At 47.0% G+C, this 17,498-nt stretch overlaps 1 protein-coding gene across 2 annotated transcripts in view; it reads left to right on the top strand.

Moving 5' to 3' along the window:
• Window positions 1–5,905: 5,905 nt before the first annotated feature.
• Window positions 5,906–17,498, top strand: part of MTMR11 (myotubularin related protein 11) — a 106,600-nt gene continuing 95,007 nt past the window's right edge. The window contains exons 1-2 of one of the 2 annotated variants that reach the window (XM_063947172.1): window positions 5,906–5,983; window positions 6,091–6,238. In XM_063947172.1, the coding sequence (XP_063803242.1) occupies window positions 6,107–6,238 (132 nt within the window). In that variant the 5' untranslated portion in view covers window positions 5,906–5,983; window positions 6,091–6,106. Of the gene's footprint in view, window positions 5,984–6,035; window positions 6,239–17,498 lie in introns of those variants that run through there. The other variant, XM_063947171.1, reaches the window with a different exon arrangement.

Here is a 17,498-nt window from a genome sequence, read left to right as displayed (position 1 = left end):
ATTACAGGAAGCCGGTGTGCCCTGCTCCAGCACTGCCAGGGCACCACGCACTGGCTCCGCTCGCACACCCCTCCCTACGGCCCTCTTTATATAATAAGCCACTGATGCATAGTTGCCTACCCTCCCTCATTCTGCAGGAGACTCCCTGAAACAGCAGCAATCTCCCTCACTCCCTGAATAGTCCAGCAATCTCCCTGATTGCACCTTATCCCACATTATGTAGCTGTTACATTCTGGGGGGACAAAATAAATCAGAGATACATACTTTCAAATGGGATCATCAGCCATTTCCCTGCATTGGTTATAAGGCACAATGATCCCTATGGCTACATGCATTTTAAATAAGGTTTCTCGTGGCCACTTACAGTATATGGAACCTCTTGTAAAATACAATACCCGAGCAAATTCTGCAAAATATCAGTGTCTTTTCTTCAACAACTAGATCTTACTAACTTTGGGGCTCATTTACACTTGGATGTAAGTAATTTTCATGACTCGCCTCTCCGGTGTAGTGGTATGCGCCCGCGCTAATAGCTGTTACTTTCATAGTCTCCCTGAAATGCTTTTTCAAAAGTAGGCAAGTGTGCACTGATGTGGTTAATGCCACTTCACATTGTGGATTGAAACATTGGGACAACATTGATCATGGCCCCCAAATCTGGCAAGGCCATTCACCAATTTGCCCATGGCATGTTTATTTTCCAACAAAGCCAGGCCCCTTCCCACGCAGGCTGCATCAACTTACACCCACTGGAAGTTGTCCCTTATAATTTGAGACCGGTGTTCTGGGCCATTTTTAAGCCATTAATGAGCCTAAAGCGTAAAAGCAATTTCTGGGCCCGATTCAGACCTGGTCGCTGCTATGCATTTTTGCAGAGATCTGCACGGGTGGCGTCTATCTGTTCGTTAGTCGCCACCCGTGGAGAGTGAAAACCTGCCCGGTGCAAGTGTGCGATTGCATGTGTACGGCGTGTGAAAATTCCGCCAGACAGCGGACAGCTGCAAATCTGTTCGCAACTCACTCACCATCTAATGATTTTTCCATACTGTGCAGTGTGTGCGTAGCCCAGGACTTACTCCTCCAGTGCGATACACACAGTCTGTTCGGGTCCGGAGCTGACATCACACACCCGCCCTGAAAACGCTTGGGAGCACCTGTGTTTTTCCTGACACTCCCAGAAAACGGCCAATTACCACCCACAACCGTCCTCTTCCTGTCAATCACCTTGCGGTCAAAATTTTCGTGCCATCCTGATGCTATTTGGCGTCGCGCCTGCGCATTGCGGTGCATACGCAGTCATTCAATAACAGCGATCGGGTGTGAATCGGGCCCTATATCCCTCCTCTGCAAAATGTGAGCTTTTATTTCTGCAGAGCTGACAAAAAAAGTTTCCTTGGTCTCTGCAGTTAATAGGCCACTATTAACAACCAGATGCAGTTCCACCCAGACATCCACATTGCAGCCTGTACCCCCTCCCGGAGCATCCTGAGGTAACTGCGGGCAGTGCTGCAGTTACCAGGGCTGGGGGCCCCAACCTCTCGGCGTGACATCATAACGTCATCGGTTAGGGGGTTAGTCAGCCCCTGCTTTCATTTTATTTGACATTTACTTTTGAAAGGTTGGAAAGTTTTTCAGCTTTACTCCCCGAGCAGATTTGTATTTTAGCAAAATGTTTGAAATATCTGGCTACGAAGTGTCCCGCGTTCATTTGTCTGCAATATTAGCATAACGGATCAGCCTGGCTGCTTTGTACCTCACAATAAAATGGCTGCCATAACAGTGGCTTTAGCAGTGGGATGCCATGAGGGGAGACAGGCCAGGGCTGCTGTGGGTGCAGCTGGAGAGCGAGACAGAGGGTCTGGTACACGTGATGTCGCTACAGAGCGAGAGCGCTGGCGCGTGTTTCCTGGCTAATGTGTATCCGAGGATTACATGGTGTGGAAGAAATGAAGAGTTTCATGCGAGAGAGGCATGTGTGCTGATTACATCCAGATGGACTTCTGTACAGACAGGCCCGTCCTGACCCCTCCTGAATTGTGCTGCGGCCAGAACGGAACTGGAGCCTGTGTGATCAGTCCCAGGCCTGGCTGGTAGAGAATAACAAATCAAAGCAATGCGATGAACGGTCATTAGGGCAGGGAATACTCTGATCTATGAAAACCCTTCATTCCCTGGATGGAACTAAGTCACCATGTAACCAAGTCACCAATAACTAGTAACGCTCACCTCATTTGCTGGAAGAACTGGATAAGAATCATTGGGCAGGCAGCCTAGTAGATTAACAAAAACAAAACAAAAAACATCAGGATAACCTCTCCCAGCGTGATGCTTATCTGGCCTTCTTTCAGGTCTTTACAGATATCCCGGCCCATTTAAACTTATCTCACCTGGACATTGCCGATATGCCATTTGTCATGCGTAGTTTCATTTTTTATAGTGTGTAACATTGTGAACCTGACTCCAGCGTGGCAGCTTCTTCAGGGGACCCCGTGGCCGTCACGTGGACTGTGGCCAATCACTTGGTGGCCCTACCAATGGCGGTGACTGAACATGATAGTCACTCCAACGCTGACAGCTGAGGTTCCTCTCACCTCCTGATGGGATTTATTACAGGCCACGCGTCTGAGACTCTAGTCATTCCAGCAGCTGTGACATAACGACTCCTGTGTATGACGCAATCAGCACACCCAGTGAATTTCTGCATAGCAAGTCTTCTTGCTTGCTTTCTCCTGGACAGAACTGTAGTATACGCGCCTGGTTTACACTAAGTGACGTGGCTTTGCAGTGGTACTAGTGATAAAGGGATGCAGTCAGGATCCCGGCTGTCGGTAGCCCGGCAGTCAGAATACTGACGGCAGAATACCGACCCTATTCTGAATGCCGTCACCGGCATCCAGTATGGGTACACCGTCCTGGCGCCGAAACACTGACAGCCGGCATCCCGAACGAGGACAGCCCGCAGGGCACCACAGGTAATCCGTGGGGAGAGGTTAGGTTTAGGCTGCGGGGGGAGGGTTAGGGTTAGGCTGCGTCCTGGAGGGTTAGGGTTAGCCTGTGGGGAGGAGGGGGGGGGTTAGGGTTAGGTACCCCCTCGGAGGGTTAGGGTTAGCCTGTGGGGAGGGGGGGTTGGGGTTAGGTACCCCCTTCGGAGGGTTAGGGTTAGGCTGCGGGGAGGAGGGTTAGGTTTAGGCAGCAGGGACAGGGGGTTAGATTTAGGCACCTACGGGGAGGTTAGGGTTAGGCACCAATGGGGGAGGTTAGGGGGTTCGGGAGAGGGGGGAACACCCTTTACTCACCCCTGTCGGCTTCTCAAACTTCAGAATCCCGGTTGGTATGACCGCAGGGATCCCGTACACCGGCAAAACATACTGATCACGTGATAAATGCTAAAACACACATCCACAAACACATACATACTGTACATACATACATACATACATACATACATACAGTACAGTACAGTACATACATACATACATACATACAGTACAGTACATACTTACATAATATAGTATTTGACTGGTAAGTGATATTTGTAACCAATAAAGTCACATTTACTATATAAATGGAAATTAGATCAAGACGCAAAGATAAAATTAATGTTTTTCTTATGTTGAATGGAATACACACGTCACATTTCCGTAAAAAAAAAAAATGAATTGGAAATATGTTTCATTGCTATGGACTGATGCAAATATCCCCGTATTATGCAAATAGATCCCAGCAGACACATTACTGGTATTAGCATAAGTGGGAGGGGTTCGGGAGCAGATGACGACCTCCATCACTTTGAAATTTGCATCCATCACTCTACATGAGCATCAATGTGTTTATAATTCACACAGGAACTGATGTCTGCAGGCCAGTGACCATCAAATGATTTTCAACCAATGTTGAATGTTTTCTCCAAGTTTTGGGACACAGAAGCTTAGCTCCGCTGCCTAACACACATAAAGCCCCTCCCCCGGGCTTTGAGTTGCCCGCAGCTCTTTTAATACTAATGCAGGTATCCATGGGTAAAACCACTGATGGTTCACCGGGGTGTGGTTCATCAAATCGACAGTGTCTAGGTCGACAATGTTTAGGTCGACCACTATAGGTCGACAGTCACTAGGTCGACATGGATGGAAGGTCGACAGGGTTTCTAGGTCGACATGTGCTAGGTCGACAGGTCTAAAGGTCGACATGGGGATTTTTTTTGTTTTTGGTGTCGTTTTCTTCGTAGAGTGACCGGGATTCCAAATTAGTGCACCGCGTCCCCTCGCATGGCTCGCTTCGCTCGCCATGCTTCGGGCATGGTGCCTTCGCTTCGCTCGGCACACTTTACCGTTCCAATCGTAGTCCACTTGGATTGTTAAGTATGAAAAAATTCAAAAAAAGAAAAAAAATGTGAAAAACTCATGTCGACCTTTAGACCTGTCGACCTAGCACATGTCGACCTAGAAACCCTGTCGACCTTCCATCCATGTCGACCTAGTGACTGTCGACCTATGGTGGTCGACCTAAACATTGTCGACCTAGACACTGTCGATCTTCAGACCGGATCCCGGTTCCCTGATGGTTTTATACCATCAAAGTTATCCATCACTGTAACCATTGATGGATAACCCACCCTAAGTCCAGGCCTTGCTTGAGAATCAATAATACAGGGACAGCAGGTGGCGCTATAACTTTTACCATTGTTTTAGTAATCCTCCAAGTTTATACCACAATCTTCCCTGAGTGATTGATGATAGAAGAAAGAAGCATATTCGGTAACAGGTTATGGACTTGGACCAGGGGCGTTTCTACAGAGGAGGGGGCCTGTGTGCACCTCCGGGTGGGCCCCCTCCTCTGCACGGTGCTGTAGACTCCGGCATGCGCATGCGCAGGTCTCCGGAAACATGGCGCCCACCATGATCCGGAGACCAATTTGGCTACCGCGCATGCGCGGCGGCCATTTTGGCTGCGACTTCCGGCGCGATCCCAGCTCCCGGCGCTGGACTACGGAAAGGTAAGTATTAAAATTAGTGCAATGGGTTCGGTGTGGGCCCCCCCTGGACCCAGGGGCCCGTGTGCACTGCACCCATTGCACCCATTATAGAAACGCCAATGACTTGGACACAATACAATGCTGTATTTCAAAAGGAGTAAAGCAGAAAAAAAAGAAAAATTAAAATAGCCTTTATCTCAGACCTTACACTACTTGTGGGTCAACTGAATAATGACAATTATCAGGTGTGGAAATTGAAGATGTTATACAGAGATTACTTGTGGGAGATTCTAACCATGGGGGTCATTCCGAGTTGTTCGTTCGTTATATTTTTCTCGCAACGGAGCGATTAGTCGCTAATGCGCATGCGTAATGTCCGCAGTGCGACTGCGCCAAGTAAATTTGCTATGCAGTTAGGTATTTTACTCACGGCATTACGAGGTTTTTTCTTCGTTCTGGTGATCGTAATGTGATTGACAGGAAGTGGGTGTTTCTGGGCGGAAACTGGCCGTTTTATGGGTGTGTGCGAAAAAACGCTACCGTTTCTGGGAAAAACGCGGGAGTGGCTGGAGAAACGGAGGAGTGTCTGGACGAACGCTGGGAGTGTTTGTGACGTCAAACCAGGAACGAAACTGACTGAACTGATCGCAGTTGCCGAGTAAGTCCCGAGCTACTCAGAAACTGCTAAGAAGTGTCTATTCGCAATTTTGCTAATCTTTCGCTCGCAATTTTGATAAGCTAAGATTCACTCCCAGTAGGCGGCGGCTTAGCGTGTGCAAAGCTGCCAAAAGCAGCTTGCGAGCGAACAACTCGGAATGAGGGCCTATACCTCATAACATGACCCTCTCCAGTAGGGTCAGAATGCTCCGCTTCTGGACTTCCCTCTTACTCTACGATTGCCATCACCTGTGGTGAAACACCTTTCTTATCCATTACCCTGTTCAACACAGGTGCCGGAAAACCAGACCAGAAATTAATAACCAAGAATGGGATAAGAAAGACAGACAGGAGTGAGCAACCATAAACTTATTTATTAATAATGATCAGTCAATTTACATAAGATATAAAACTACCACAGAAAGGTTACGATGTGCAAGCAACATATCTCATCTTTCAGCAGGAGAAGGCCACAGATGCACAGAAGCAGCTCAGGAGGAAAGAAGGTCCAATGCATGGGAAGCACCACACCCACTGAGCTGCCGGCAGTGACAAAGAGCCATAGGCTGCTACTGGACGTTTATAAAAAGTGTAACACAGATGGCAAGGTAAGTGTCTCGGGAAAGAGTTCACAGACCAGTATACAAAATGGGTTTAACAGACTTGAGGGGGACATTTACTAAGCAGTGATAAGAGCGGAGAAGTGAGCCAATGGATATGTTGTCCCATCAACCAATCGGCAGCTCTGTATAATTTTATAGTATGAAAATTATAGATGTTACTTCAGTGCTGATTGGTTGCCATGTGCACTTCTCCACTGGCTCACTTCTCCGCTCTTATCACTGCTTAGTAAATGTCCCCTAAGGGCCTAATTTAAGGATGATTGCAAAACAACATTTTCCTCCAATGGGCAAATGTAACCTGTGCAGAGAGAGTTAGATTTGGATGGGTTATATTGTTTCTGTGCAGGGTAAATAATGGCTGCTTTATTTCTACACTGCAATTTAGATTTCAGCCTAGGCACACAGTTTGAGAACCACTGGACTACGGGGTTTATTTACTAATGTTTGATTCTGGGTCTCTAGTGATTTTGCAATCGATTAGTTTTGTAATTAAATAAAAAAATGAAAGGCAACATTGAATGGAAAATCGAATATAAAACCAAATCCCACTCGGAATTGAATATCGGAAAACATTGGTACTTTTCCATAGATGAATGTAGGATCCCCTGATCTACTAACATTCAAATTGAAAATCAAACACAAAATCGAACTACAAATAAATACCCAAAATAATAGACTGATAGCAGACAGGTGATTTTAGCTTCTAGACAACAACCTATTCCCTAAACCCTCATTATGATGCCTATAACAGTACAGATGACGGACTGTACACCGATGTTTTTTAAATTACGCGCATTCGCCAAAGCCTAATAGCAATGCAGCTCGCAGCGTTTACCTTTACACAGAGTGATTGACAGTCAGGCACCGTGTGTGGGCGTTGAGGGGGGGGTTGTATTGTGTTCAGTTAGAGGCATGTCGCTGGGTGTGCCTTTAAATCTGTTTTCAAGCAGCGCGCCTCCAGCGTCTCTATTCAGGCTGCCATGCTGTGTTACCGTTCACTTAATCGAGCTGCCGATTATCGAAGGATGTGCTTGTGCGCTGGAAATGTGTACGCAGCTGCTGGACGCTGCTTTTTATTTTTTAAATAATTTTGCACATTCCCTACATGCACAATCGTAGCTGCAGTCGCCATAGCGTCCGTCAGTGAATCAGGCCAGATAATAATACCGTAAAGGCTCTATGTGACAGATCCAAATGACATGATTTTATCAATTTTAAAAGATTTCAAGAAACACTTGAGGATCTGCGCACATCTCTAATGATAACGAGTAGAGATGAGCGGGTTCGGTTCCTCGGAATCCGAACCCGCCCGAACTTCATGTTTTTTTTCACGGGTCCGAGCGACTCGGATCTTCCCGCCTTGCTCGGTTAACCCGAGCGCGCCCGAACGTCATCATGACGCTGTCGGATTCTCGCGAGGCTCGGATTCTATCGCGAGACTCGGATTCTATATAAGGAGCCGCGCGTCGCCGCCATTTTCACACGTGCATTGAGATTGATAGGGAGAGGACGTGGCTGGCGTCCTCTCCATTTAGATTAGAAGAGAGAGAGTGAGATTGATTTGAGACAGAGACACTTGATTTACTGGAGCTTATGAGTACTGTAGAGAGTGCAGAGTTTAGTAGTGACTGACCACAGTGACCACCAGACAGTGCAGTTTTATTTAATATAATCCGTTCTCTGCCTGAAAAAAACGATACACAGTGACTCAGTCACATACCATATCTGTGTGCACTGCTCAGCCCAGTGTGCTGCATCATCTATGTATATATCTGACTGTGCTCACACAGCTTATAATTGTGGGGGAGACTGGGGAGCAGTGCCAGTTATAGGTTATAGCAGGAGCCAGGAGTACATATTATTAAAATTAAACAGTGCACACTTTTGCTGCAGGAGTGCCACTGCCAGTGTGACTGACCAGTGACCTGACCACACTGACCACCAGTATAGTTAGTAGTATACTATATTGTGATTGCCTGAAAAAGTTAAACACTCGTCGTGTGACTTGTGTGGTGTTTTTTTTTTTTATTCTATAAAAAACTCATTCTGCTGACAGACAGTGTCCAGCAGGTCCGTCATTATATAATATATACCTGTCCGGCTGCAGTAGTGATATATATATATTTTTTATATCATTATTTATCATCCAGTCGCAGCAGACACAGTACGGTAGTTCACGGCTGTAGCTACCTCTGTGTCGGCACTCGGCAGTCCATCCATAATTGTATACCACCTACCCGTGGTTTTTTTTTCTTTCTTCTTTATACATACATACTACATCTCTTTATCAACCAGTCTATATTAGCAGCAGACACAGTACAGTAGTCCACGGCTGTAGCTACCTCTGTGTCGGCACTCGGCAGTCCGTCCATAATTGTATACCACCTACCCGTGTTTTTTTTTTCTTTCTTCTTTATACATACATACTACATCTCTTTATCAACCAGTCTATATTAGCAGCAGACACAGTACAGTAGTCCACGGCTGTAGCTACATCTGTGTCGGCACTCGGCAGTCCATCCATAATTGTATACCACCTACCCGTGGTTTTTTTTTTCTTTCTTCTTTATACATACATACTACATCTCTTTATCAACCAGTCTATATTAGCAGCAGACACAGTACAGTACGGTAGTCCACGGCTGTAGCTACCTCTGTGTCGGCACTCGGCAGTCCGTCCATAATTGTATACCACCTACCCGTGGTTTTTTTTTCTTTCTTCTTTATACATACATACTACATCTCTTTATCAACCAGTCTATATTAGCAGCAGACACAGTACAGTAGTCCACGGCTGTAGCTACCTCTGTGTCGGCACTCGGCAGTCCATCCATAATTGTATACCACCTACCCGTGGGTTTTTTTTCTTTCTTCTTTATACATACATACTACATCTCTTTATCAACCAGTCTATATTAGCAGCAGACACAGTACAGTACGGTAGTCCACGGCTGTAGCTACCTCTGTGTCGGCACTCGGCAGTCCGTCCATAATTGTATACCACCTACCCGTGGTTTTTTTTTCTTTCTTCTTTATACATACTACATATCATTATCAACCAGTCTATATTAGCAGCAGACACAGTACGGTAGTCCACGGCTGTAGCTACCTCTGTGTCGGCACTCGGCAGTCCATCCATAATTGTATACCACCTACCCGTGGTTTTTTTTTCTTTCTTCTTTATACATACTACATCTCATTATCATCCAGTCTATATTAGCAGCAGACACAGTACAGTACAATAGTCCACGGCTGTAGCTACCTCTGTGTCGGCACTCGGCAGTCCATCCATAATTGTATACTAGTATCCATCCATCTCCATTGTTTACCTGAGGTGCCTTTTAGTTGTGCCTATTAAAATATGGAGAACAAAAATGTTGAGGTTCCAAAATTAGGGAAAGATCAAGATCCACTTCCACCTCGTGATGAAGCTGCTGCCACTAGTCATGGCCGAGACGATGAAATGCCAGCAACGTCGTCTGCCAAGGCCGATGCCCAATGTCATAGTACAGAGCATGTCAAATCCAAAACACCAAATATCAGTAAAAAAAGGACTCCAAAACCTAAAATAAAATTGTCGGAGGAGAAGCGTAAACTTGCCAATATGCCATTTACCACACGGAGTGGCAAGGAACGGCTGAGGCCCTGGCCTATGTTCATGGCTAGTGGTTCAGCTTCACATGAGGATGGAAGCACTCAGCCTCTCGCTAGAAAACTGAAAAGACTCAAGCTGGCAAAAGCACCGCAAAGAACTGTGCGTTCTTCGAAATCCCAAATCCACAAGGAGAGTCCAATTGTGTCGGTTGCGATGCCTGACCTTCCCAACACTGGACGTGAAGAGCATGCGCCTTCCACCATTTGCACGCCCCCTGCAAGTGCTGGAAGGAGCACCCGCAGTCCAGTTCCTGATAGTCAGATTGAAGATGTCAGTGTTGAAGTACACCAGGATGAGGAGGATATGGGTGTTGCTGGCGCTGGGGAGGAAATTGACCAGGAGGATTCTGATGGTGAGGTGGTTTGTTTAAGTCAGGCACCCGGGGAGACACCTGTTGTCCGTGGGAGGAATATGGCCGTTGACATGCCTGGTGAAAATACAAAAAAAATCAGCTCTTCGGTGTGGAAGTATTTCACCAGAAATGCGGACAACATTTGTCAAGCCGTGTGTTCCCTTTGTCAAGCTGTAATAAGTAGGGGTAAGGACGTTAACCACCTCGGAACATCCTCCCTTATACGTCACCTGCAGCGCATTCATAATAAGTCAGTGACAAGTTCAAAAACTTTGGGCGACAGCGGAAGCAGTCCACTGACCAGTAAATCCCTTCCTCTTGTAACCAAGCTCACGCAAACCACCCCACCAACTCCCTCAGTGTCAATTTCCTCCTTCCCCAGGAATGCCAATAGTCCTGCAGGCCATGTCACTGGCAATTCTGACGAGTCCTCTCCTGCCTGGGATTCCTCCGATGCATCCTTGCGTGTAACGCCTACTGCTGCTGGCGCTGCTGTTGTTGCTGCTGGGAGTCGATGGTCATCCCAGAGGGGAAGTCGTAAGCCCACTTGTACTACTTCCAGTAAGCAATTGACTGTCCAACAGTCCTTTGCGAGGAAGATGAAATATCACAGCAGTCATCCTGCTGCAAAGCGGATAACTGAGGCCTTGACAACTATGTTGGTGTTAGACGTGCGTCCGGTATCCGCCGTTAGTTCACAGGGAACTAGACAATTTATTGAGGCAGTGTGCCCCCGTTACCAAATACCATCTAGGTTCCACTTCTGTAGGCAGGCGATACCGAGAATGTACACGGACGTCAGAAAAAGACTCACCAGTGTCCTAAAAAATGCAGTTGTACCCAATGTCCACTTAACCACGGACATGTGGACAAGTGGAGCAGGGCAGGGTCAGGACTATATGACTGTGACAGCCCACTGGGTAGATGTATGGACTCCCGCCGCAAGAACAGCAGCGGCGGCACCAGTAGCAGCATCTCGCAAACGCCAACTCTTTCCTAGGCAGGCTACGCTTTGTATCACCGCTTTCCAGAATACGCACACAGCTAAAAACCTCTTACGGCAACTGAGGAAGATCATCGCAGAATGGCTTACCCCAATTGGACTCTCCTGTGGATTTGTGGCATCGGACAACGCCAGCAATATTGTGTGTGCATTAAATATGGGCAAATTCCAGCACGTCCCATGTTTTGCACATACCTTGAATTTGGTGGTGCAGAATTTTTTAAAAAACGACAGGGGCGTGCAAGAGATGCTGTCGGTGGCCAGAAGAATTGCGGGACACTTTCGGCGTACAGGCACCACGTACAGAAGACTGGAGCACCACCAAAAACTACTGAACCTGCCCTGCCATCATCTGAAGCAAGAAGTGGTAACGAGGTGGAATTCAACCCTCTATATGCTTCAGAGGTTGGAGGAGCAGCAAAAGGCCATTCAAGCATATACAATTGAGCACGATATAGGAGGTGGAATGCACCTGTCTCAAGTGCAGTGGAGAATGATTTCAACGTTGTGCAAGGTTCTGATGCCCTTTGAACTTGCCACACGTGAAGTCAGTTCAGACACTGCCAGCCTGAGTCAGGTCATTCCCCTCATCAGGCTTTTGCAGAAGAAGCTGGAGACATTGAAGGAGGAGCTAACACGGAGCGATTCCGCTAGGCATGTGGGACTTGTGGATGGAGCCCTTAATTCGCTTAACAAGGATTCACGGGTGGTCAATCTGTTGAAATCAGAGCACTACATTTTGGCCACCGTGCTCGATCCTAGATTTAAAACCTACCTTGGATCTCTCTTTCCGGCAGACACAAGTCTGCTGGGGTTGAAAGACCTGCTGGTGACAAAATTGTCAAGTCAAGCGGAACGCGACCTGTCAACATCTCCTCCTTCACATTCTCCCGCAACTGGGGGTGCGAGGAAAAGGCTCAGAATTCCGAGCCCACCCGCTGGCGGTGATGCAGGGCAGTCTGGAGCGACTGCTGATGCTGACATCTGGTCCGGACTGAAGGACCTGACAACGATTACGGACATGTCGTCTACTGTCACTGCATATGATTCTCTCAACATTGAAAGAATGGTGGAGGATTATATGAGTGACCGCATCCAAGTAGGCACGTCACACAGTCCGTACTTATACTGGCAGGAAAAAGAGGCAATTTGGAGGCCCTTGCACAAACTGGCTTTATTCTACCTAAGTTGCCCTCCCACAAGTGTGTACTCCGAAAGAGTGTTTAGTGCCGCCGCTCACCTTGTCAGCAATCGGCGTACGAGGTTACATCCAGAAAATGTGGAGAAGATGATGTTCATTAAAATGAATTATAATCAATTCCTCCGCGGAGACATTGACCAGCAGCAATTGCCTCCACAAAGTACACAGGGAGCTGAGATGGTGGATTCCAGTGGGGACGAATTGATAATCTGTGAGGAGGGGGATGTACACGGTGATATATCGGAGGATGATGATGAGGTGGACATCTTGCCTCTGTAGAGCCAGTTTGTGCAAGGAGAGATTAATTGCTTCTTTTTTGGGGGGGGTCCAAACCAACCCGTCATATCAGTCACAGTCGTGTGGCAGACCCTGTCACTGAAATGATGGGTTGGTTAAAGTGTGCATGTCCTGTTTATACAACATAAGGGTGGGTGGGAGGGCCCAAGGACAATTCCATCTTGCACCTCTTTTTTCTTTTATTTTTCTTTGCGTCATGTGCTGTTTGGGGAGGGTTTTTTGGAAGGGCCATCCTGCGTGACACTGCAGTGCCACTCCTAGATGGGCCCGGTGTTTGTGTCGGCCACTAGGGTCGCTTATCTTACTCACACAGTCAGCTACCTCATTGCGCCTCTTTTTTTCTTTGCGTCATGTGCTGTTTGGGGAGGGTTTTTTGGAAGGGCCATCCTGCGTGACACTGCAGTGCCACTCCTAGATGGGCCCGGTGTTTGTGTCGGCCACTAGGGTCGCTTATCTTACTCACACAGTCAGCTACCTCATTGCGCCTCTTTTTTTCTTTGCGTCATGTGCTGTTTGGGGAGGGTTTTTTGGAAGGGCCATCCTGCGTGACACTGCAGTGCCACTCCTAGATGGGCCCGGTGTTTGTGTCGGCCACTAGGGTCGCTTATCTTACTCACACAGCTACCTCATTGCGCCTCTTTTTTTCTTTGCGTCATGTGCTGTTTGGGGAGGGTTTTTTGGAAGGGACATCCTGCGTGACACTGCAGTGCCACTCCTAGATGGGCCCGGTGTTTGTGTCGGCCACTAGGGTCGCTTATCTTACTCACACAGCGACCTCGGTGCAAATTTTAGGACTAAAAATAATATTGTGAGGTGTGAGGTATTCAGAATAGACTGAAAATGAGTGTAAATTATGGTTTTTGAGGTTAATAATACTTTGGGATCAAAATGACCCCCAAATTCTATGATTTAAGCTGTTTTTTAGGGTTTTTTGAAAAAAACACCCGAATCCAAAACACACCCGAATCCGACAAAAAAAATTCGGTGAGGTTTTGCCAAAACGCGGTCGAACCCAAAACACGGCCGCGGAACCGAACCCAAAACCAAAACACAAAACCCGAAAAATTTCCGGCGCTCATCTCTAATAACGAGGAACCCAAACACGTGGCTCACTGTGACTGTAGGAATTATAGGCCCCGTAGAGAGACGGACGCAGTGCAGCGCCTGCGTCTCTGGATTCCCCACCCCCAAGCAATGCCAGGATGCGGCTTAGGGGCCACTGTGTGGTGCGACGATGCAGGACCCGTTCTGTACGTACACAGAACAGATCCTCTGCAGGTGCCCCAGCATCGGAGACGAAGGCAAACCAAAATTAGAGGAACCACAGCCGCCTCTTCCACGTGATATATTTGGACCAATAGGAATAAATGAGGAAGTTTTTTTTTTTCGATTTGTTGTTCGATTTATAGGTGGTTTTCTATGTGATATCCTAAACCGAACACAAAATCACCAGACCAAAGCAAACAACATCGAATATGAATTTGAAATCAATTTCAAAATCAAATCTTAGTAAATGTGGGATTTTATGAGTAAAAAAGAATGTCGATTTGATTTTATTTTAGTCGATTTAAATCGAACTTAACATCAAATACAAAATCAAACTTTAATAAATATACTCCTAAGCCTCATCTTTTGGGTAGTTGTGCTAGACAGAGTATGGCAGCAGCTACAGGCAGAGTATTTCTTATAGGCCCTACACACATGCCAATTTTTTGAAAGATATGAACGAGAACTCGTTCATATCTTTCAGTGTGGAGGCTCCAGCGATGAACGATGCGCGGCCCCGCGCTCGTTCATCGCTGGTCCCCCGCCGGCTGTGCATGCAGGCCAATATGGACGATCTCGTCCATATTTGCCTGCACGTCTATGGAGCCGGGTGACGGCGGGAGTGAAGAAACTTCACTCCCCCCGTCACTGCCCCCCCCCCCCCCGCCGCCGGGTCGCCCGTCGGCCGTATCGGCCGTCGGGCACCTCGGCGGCACATCGCCATATGTGTAGGGCCCTTTAGTGAGGCTAAATTAGTGGGACAGTAGGTGGTGCTGTTTCTTACGTTACACCAATGTACTGTATTGTAGAAAAATGTTGGTTAGTGTTATGTTATGACGTTTGCATGTACCAGCCACAGTATAGTTTTATTGGTTAAGTCTAAATATTACCAGGCTAAAGGACCCATGACATCACAAACATGTGACACGCAACAAAGGGGGAGGAGCATGAGAGTCCAAATGTACCCTTGCGGGCTCACTTCACTCACAAGGCTTGAACACGTACCCAAGTTTGGGAACCTCAGCCTTATCTAAAAGGTGAACATTTGTTACATGTACTCTCTTATAAAGTGTATCTGACTAGTACCATTTGCTGCAGATTATTAACCTTTATGCGTTTCCCAAACTCTGTCCTCACGGCACCCTAACAGTCCAGGTCTTAAGGATACCCATGCTTTTGTACAGATAGCACAATCCACAGTTTCTCAAACTCGGTCCTCAGGACCCCGCACAGTGCAGGTTTTGCAGGTAACCCAGCAGGTGCACAGGTGTATTAATAATAGGGCGACCACTATTGTTTAACATGCATTAGGTCATCACGGACAAAAGGCCGACATTGTCAAAATTTTATTAATTTTCAACTTTTTCATCCACATGGACTACCATCGGGAATAGTAACTTGTGCCGAGGGCAGCGGCAGTGGAGCGAGGCACTTTGCCCGCAACATGGCGAGCGAAGCGAGACATGCAAGGGGGCGTGATACATATATTGCGGTTCCCTGTAATTTACGACATCCTCTAAAAAAAAAACACTCATGTCGACCTTTTCCTGTGTCGACAGTTTCCATGCCAACATTTTTTACCATGTCCATTTTTCCCTATGTCGAACGTGTGCATATCGACCTTTTGGCGTCGACCTAGACACTGTCAACCTTTTTCACGAAGACCCAATGATCTACACCCCAACTGGGCGTCGATAATGCAAAAGGAATATAAGAGAACCATTTCATGGGTGCAGGGCCGGGCTGCCCTTCTGGCATGTGCGCGAGGTGCGCGCGTGCACGCACATGCCAGGGCCAAATTCGGACCCCAGTCCGTCCCTGGATGGGTGTGTCCCAGGCTTGGACTGGCCCACAGGGGTACTGGGGAAACCACCGGTAGGCCCCACTGCCTGGGGAGCCCTCCTTCTCTAGAAATCAGGTTCTAGACTGTGCACTTGAATTATATATTATACATATATTACTTTATACTGCACAGGATTATGATGTATTCTCTACAGTACCTTGCTGTCATTAATCTGGCACATTATCATGCATGCACTAGCATTAATTACTATATAAATTATCAAGCAGTCCAGACCAGGTACTCTATAATGGTTACCCAAACCTCTGTGGTGGCTGGCCACACCCCCTTCAGAGGCTGGCCACACCTCTAATCATGGGCCCCTACCACTGTATACCCCCGGTGGGCCCTTCATGCTCCAGTCCGACACTGGTGTGTCCTGTATTGGACAAATTTCCTGCACCTAGACGGAGGAGCGGGGTGCTGTGATCACACACAGTAGATGCGTAGGACTCCCTTCATAACAAATGTTAAAATACTGTGTAGCATTATTTAAGTAGTATTTTCAGAAAAGGATTAAACATTTAAACATAAACTACGCATGGCAAAAGTGAGCAAAAAATTTGGAACCCACAGCTCAAATCTATTGACAAATATACCACAAATGTGTTCGCAGTCTTTGAACCAAGGAACTATGGGGGTCATTCCGACCCATTCGCACGCAGCAGTTCGTCGCTGCGGTGCGAACGGGTTGGAAAAGCGCATGCGTGGCGCCCGCAATGTGCACGCGCGTTGTTGCCCAGCCGGACAACGACCAGAAGAAAGAAGAAAGTGATTGCTAGCGCAATCGCAAGAAGATTGACAGCGGGGAGGCATTCCGTGGCAGATACTCACCGTTTTCCGGGCGTGGAGATCCGAAAGCAGGCGTGTCCAGGCGTTTGGAGGGCGGTTGTCTGACGTCAATTCCGGGACTTTCATCGCTGGATCCATCGCACAGGGTAAATAACTGCAGGGCTAGTCTTGTTCTGCACAAAACTTTTTTAGCATAGCAGGGCTGCACAAGCGATCGCAGCCCTGCTATGCTAATATACACTCCCCCATAGGCGGCGTCTAGTTGATCGCACGAACAGCAAAAAGTTGCTACGTGCGATCAACTCGGAATGACCCCCTTTAATCCAATTTCAAACCAGTTTAAAAAAAATTCTGCATATTTAATGGTGATAAGAATCTGTTTAGAAAATGTAGCGATTTTATGTGAAGGAAAATAAGAGATTTCACAACGGTTTGATGACATTTGCTTTAGTAACGGAGAAACTCTGAGCACGCTTCTTTTGCCAAATATTTGCTGAGCATATGATAGAACATTCAGCTGGCGGTGACACACCCAGGACAACGACAAGTCTGGAATCTGACACTCGGAGACACACTGTGCAGTTGCATTAAGGACTGTCACAATACATACCCCGCTTCTGTTACTAAGGGCTATGGAAATTCTGTACGGCCATCATCGTATATTATGTGACTCACAGTGTAACGTGTTCTAGAACACACACGGTTCTAAACGATCGCCATAGGAATTCACAGAATTCCAAATAATTAATAAGGTACAGTTACAGATAAGAAATGTAATTAACACAAACATGAAATTATACTTGCTTTATTTATTGATGCTTTTCCATAAAAAATTTAAA

This window comes from Pseudophryne corroboree, chromosome 12 (assembly GCF_028390025.1).
Source record: "Pseudophryne corroboree isolate aPseCor3 chromosome 12, aPseCor3.hap2, whole genome shotgun sequence".
In the NCBI taxonomy this organism is placed as follows: Eukaryota; Metazoa; Chordata; class Amphibia; order Anura; family Myobatrachidae; genus Pseudophryne; species Pseudophryne corroboree.
This window is presented reverse-complemented; position numbering and strand designations above follow the sequence as displayed.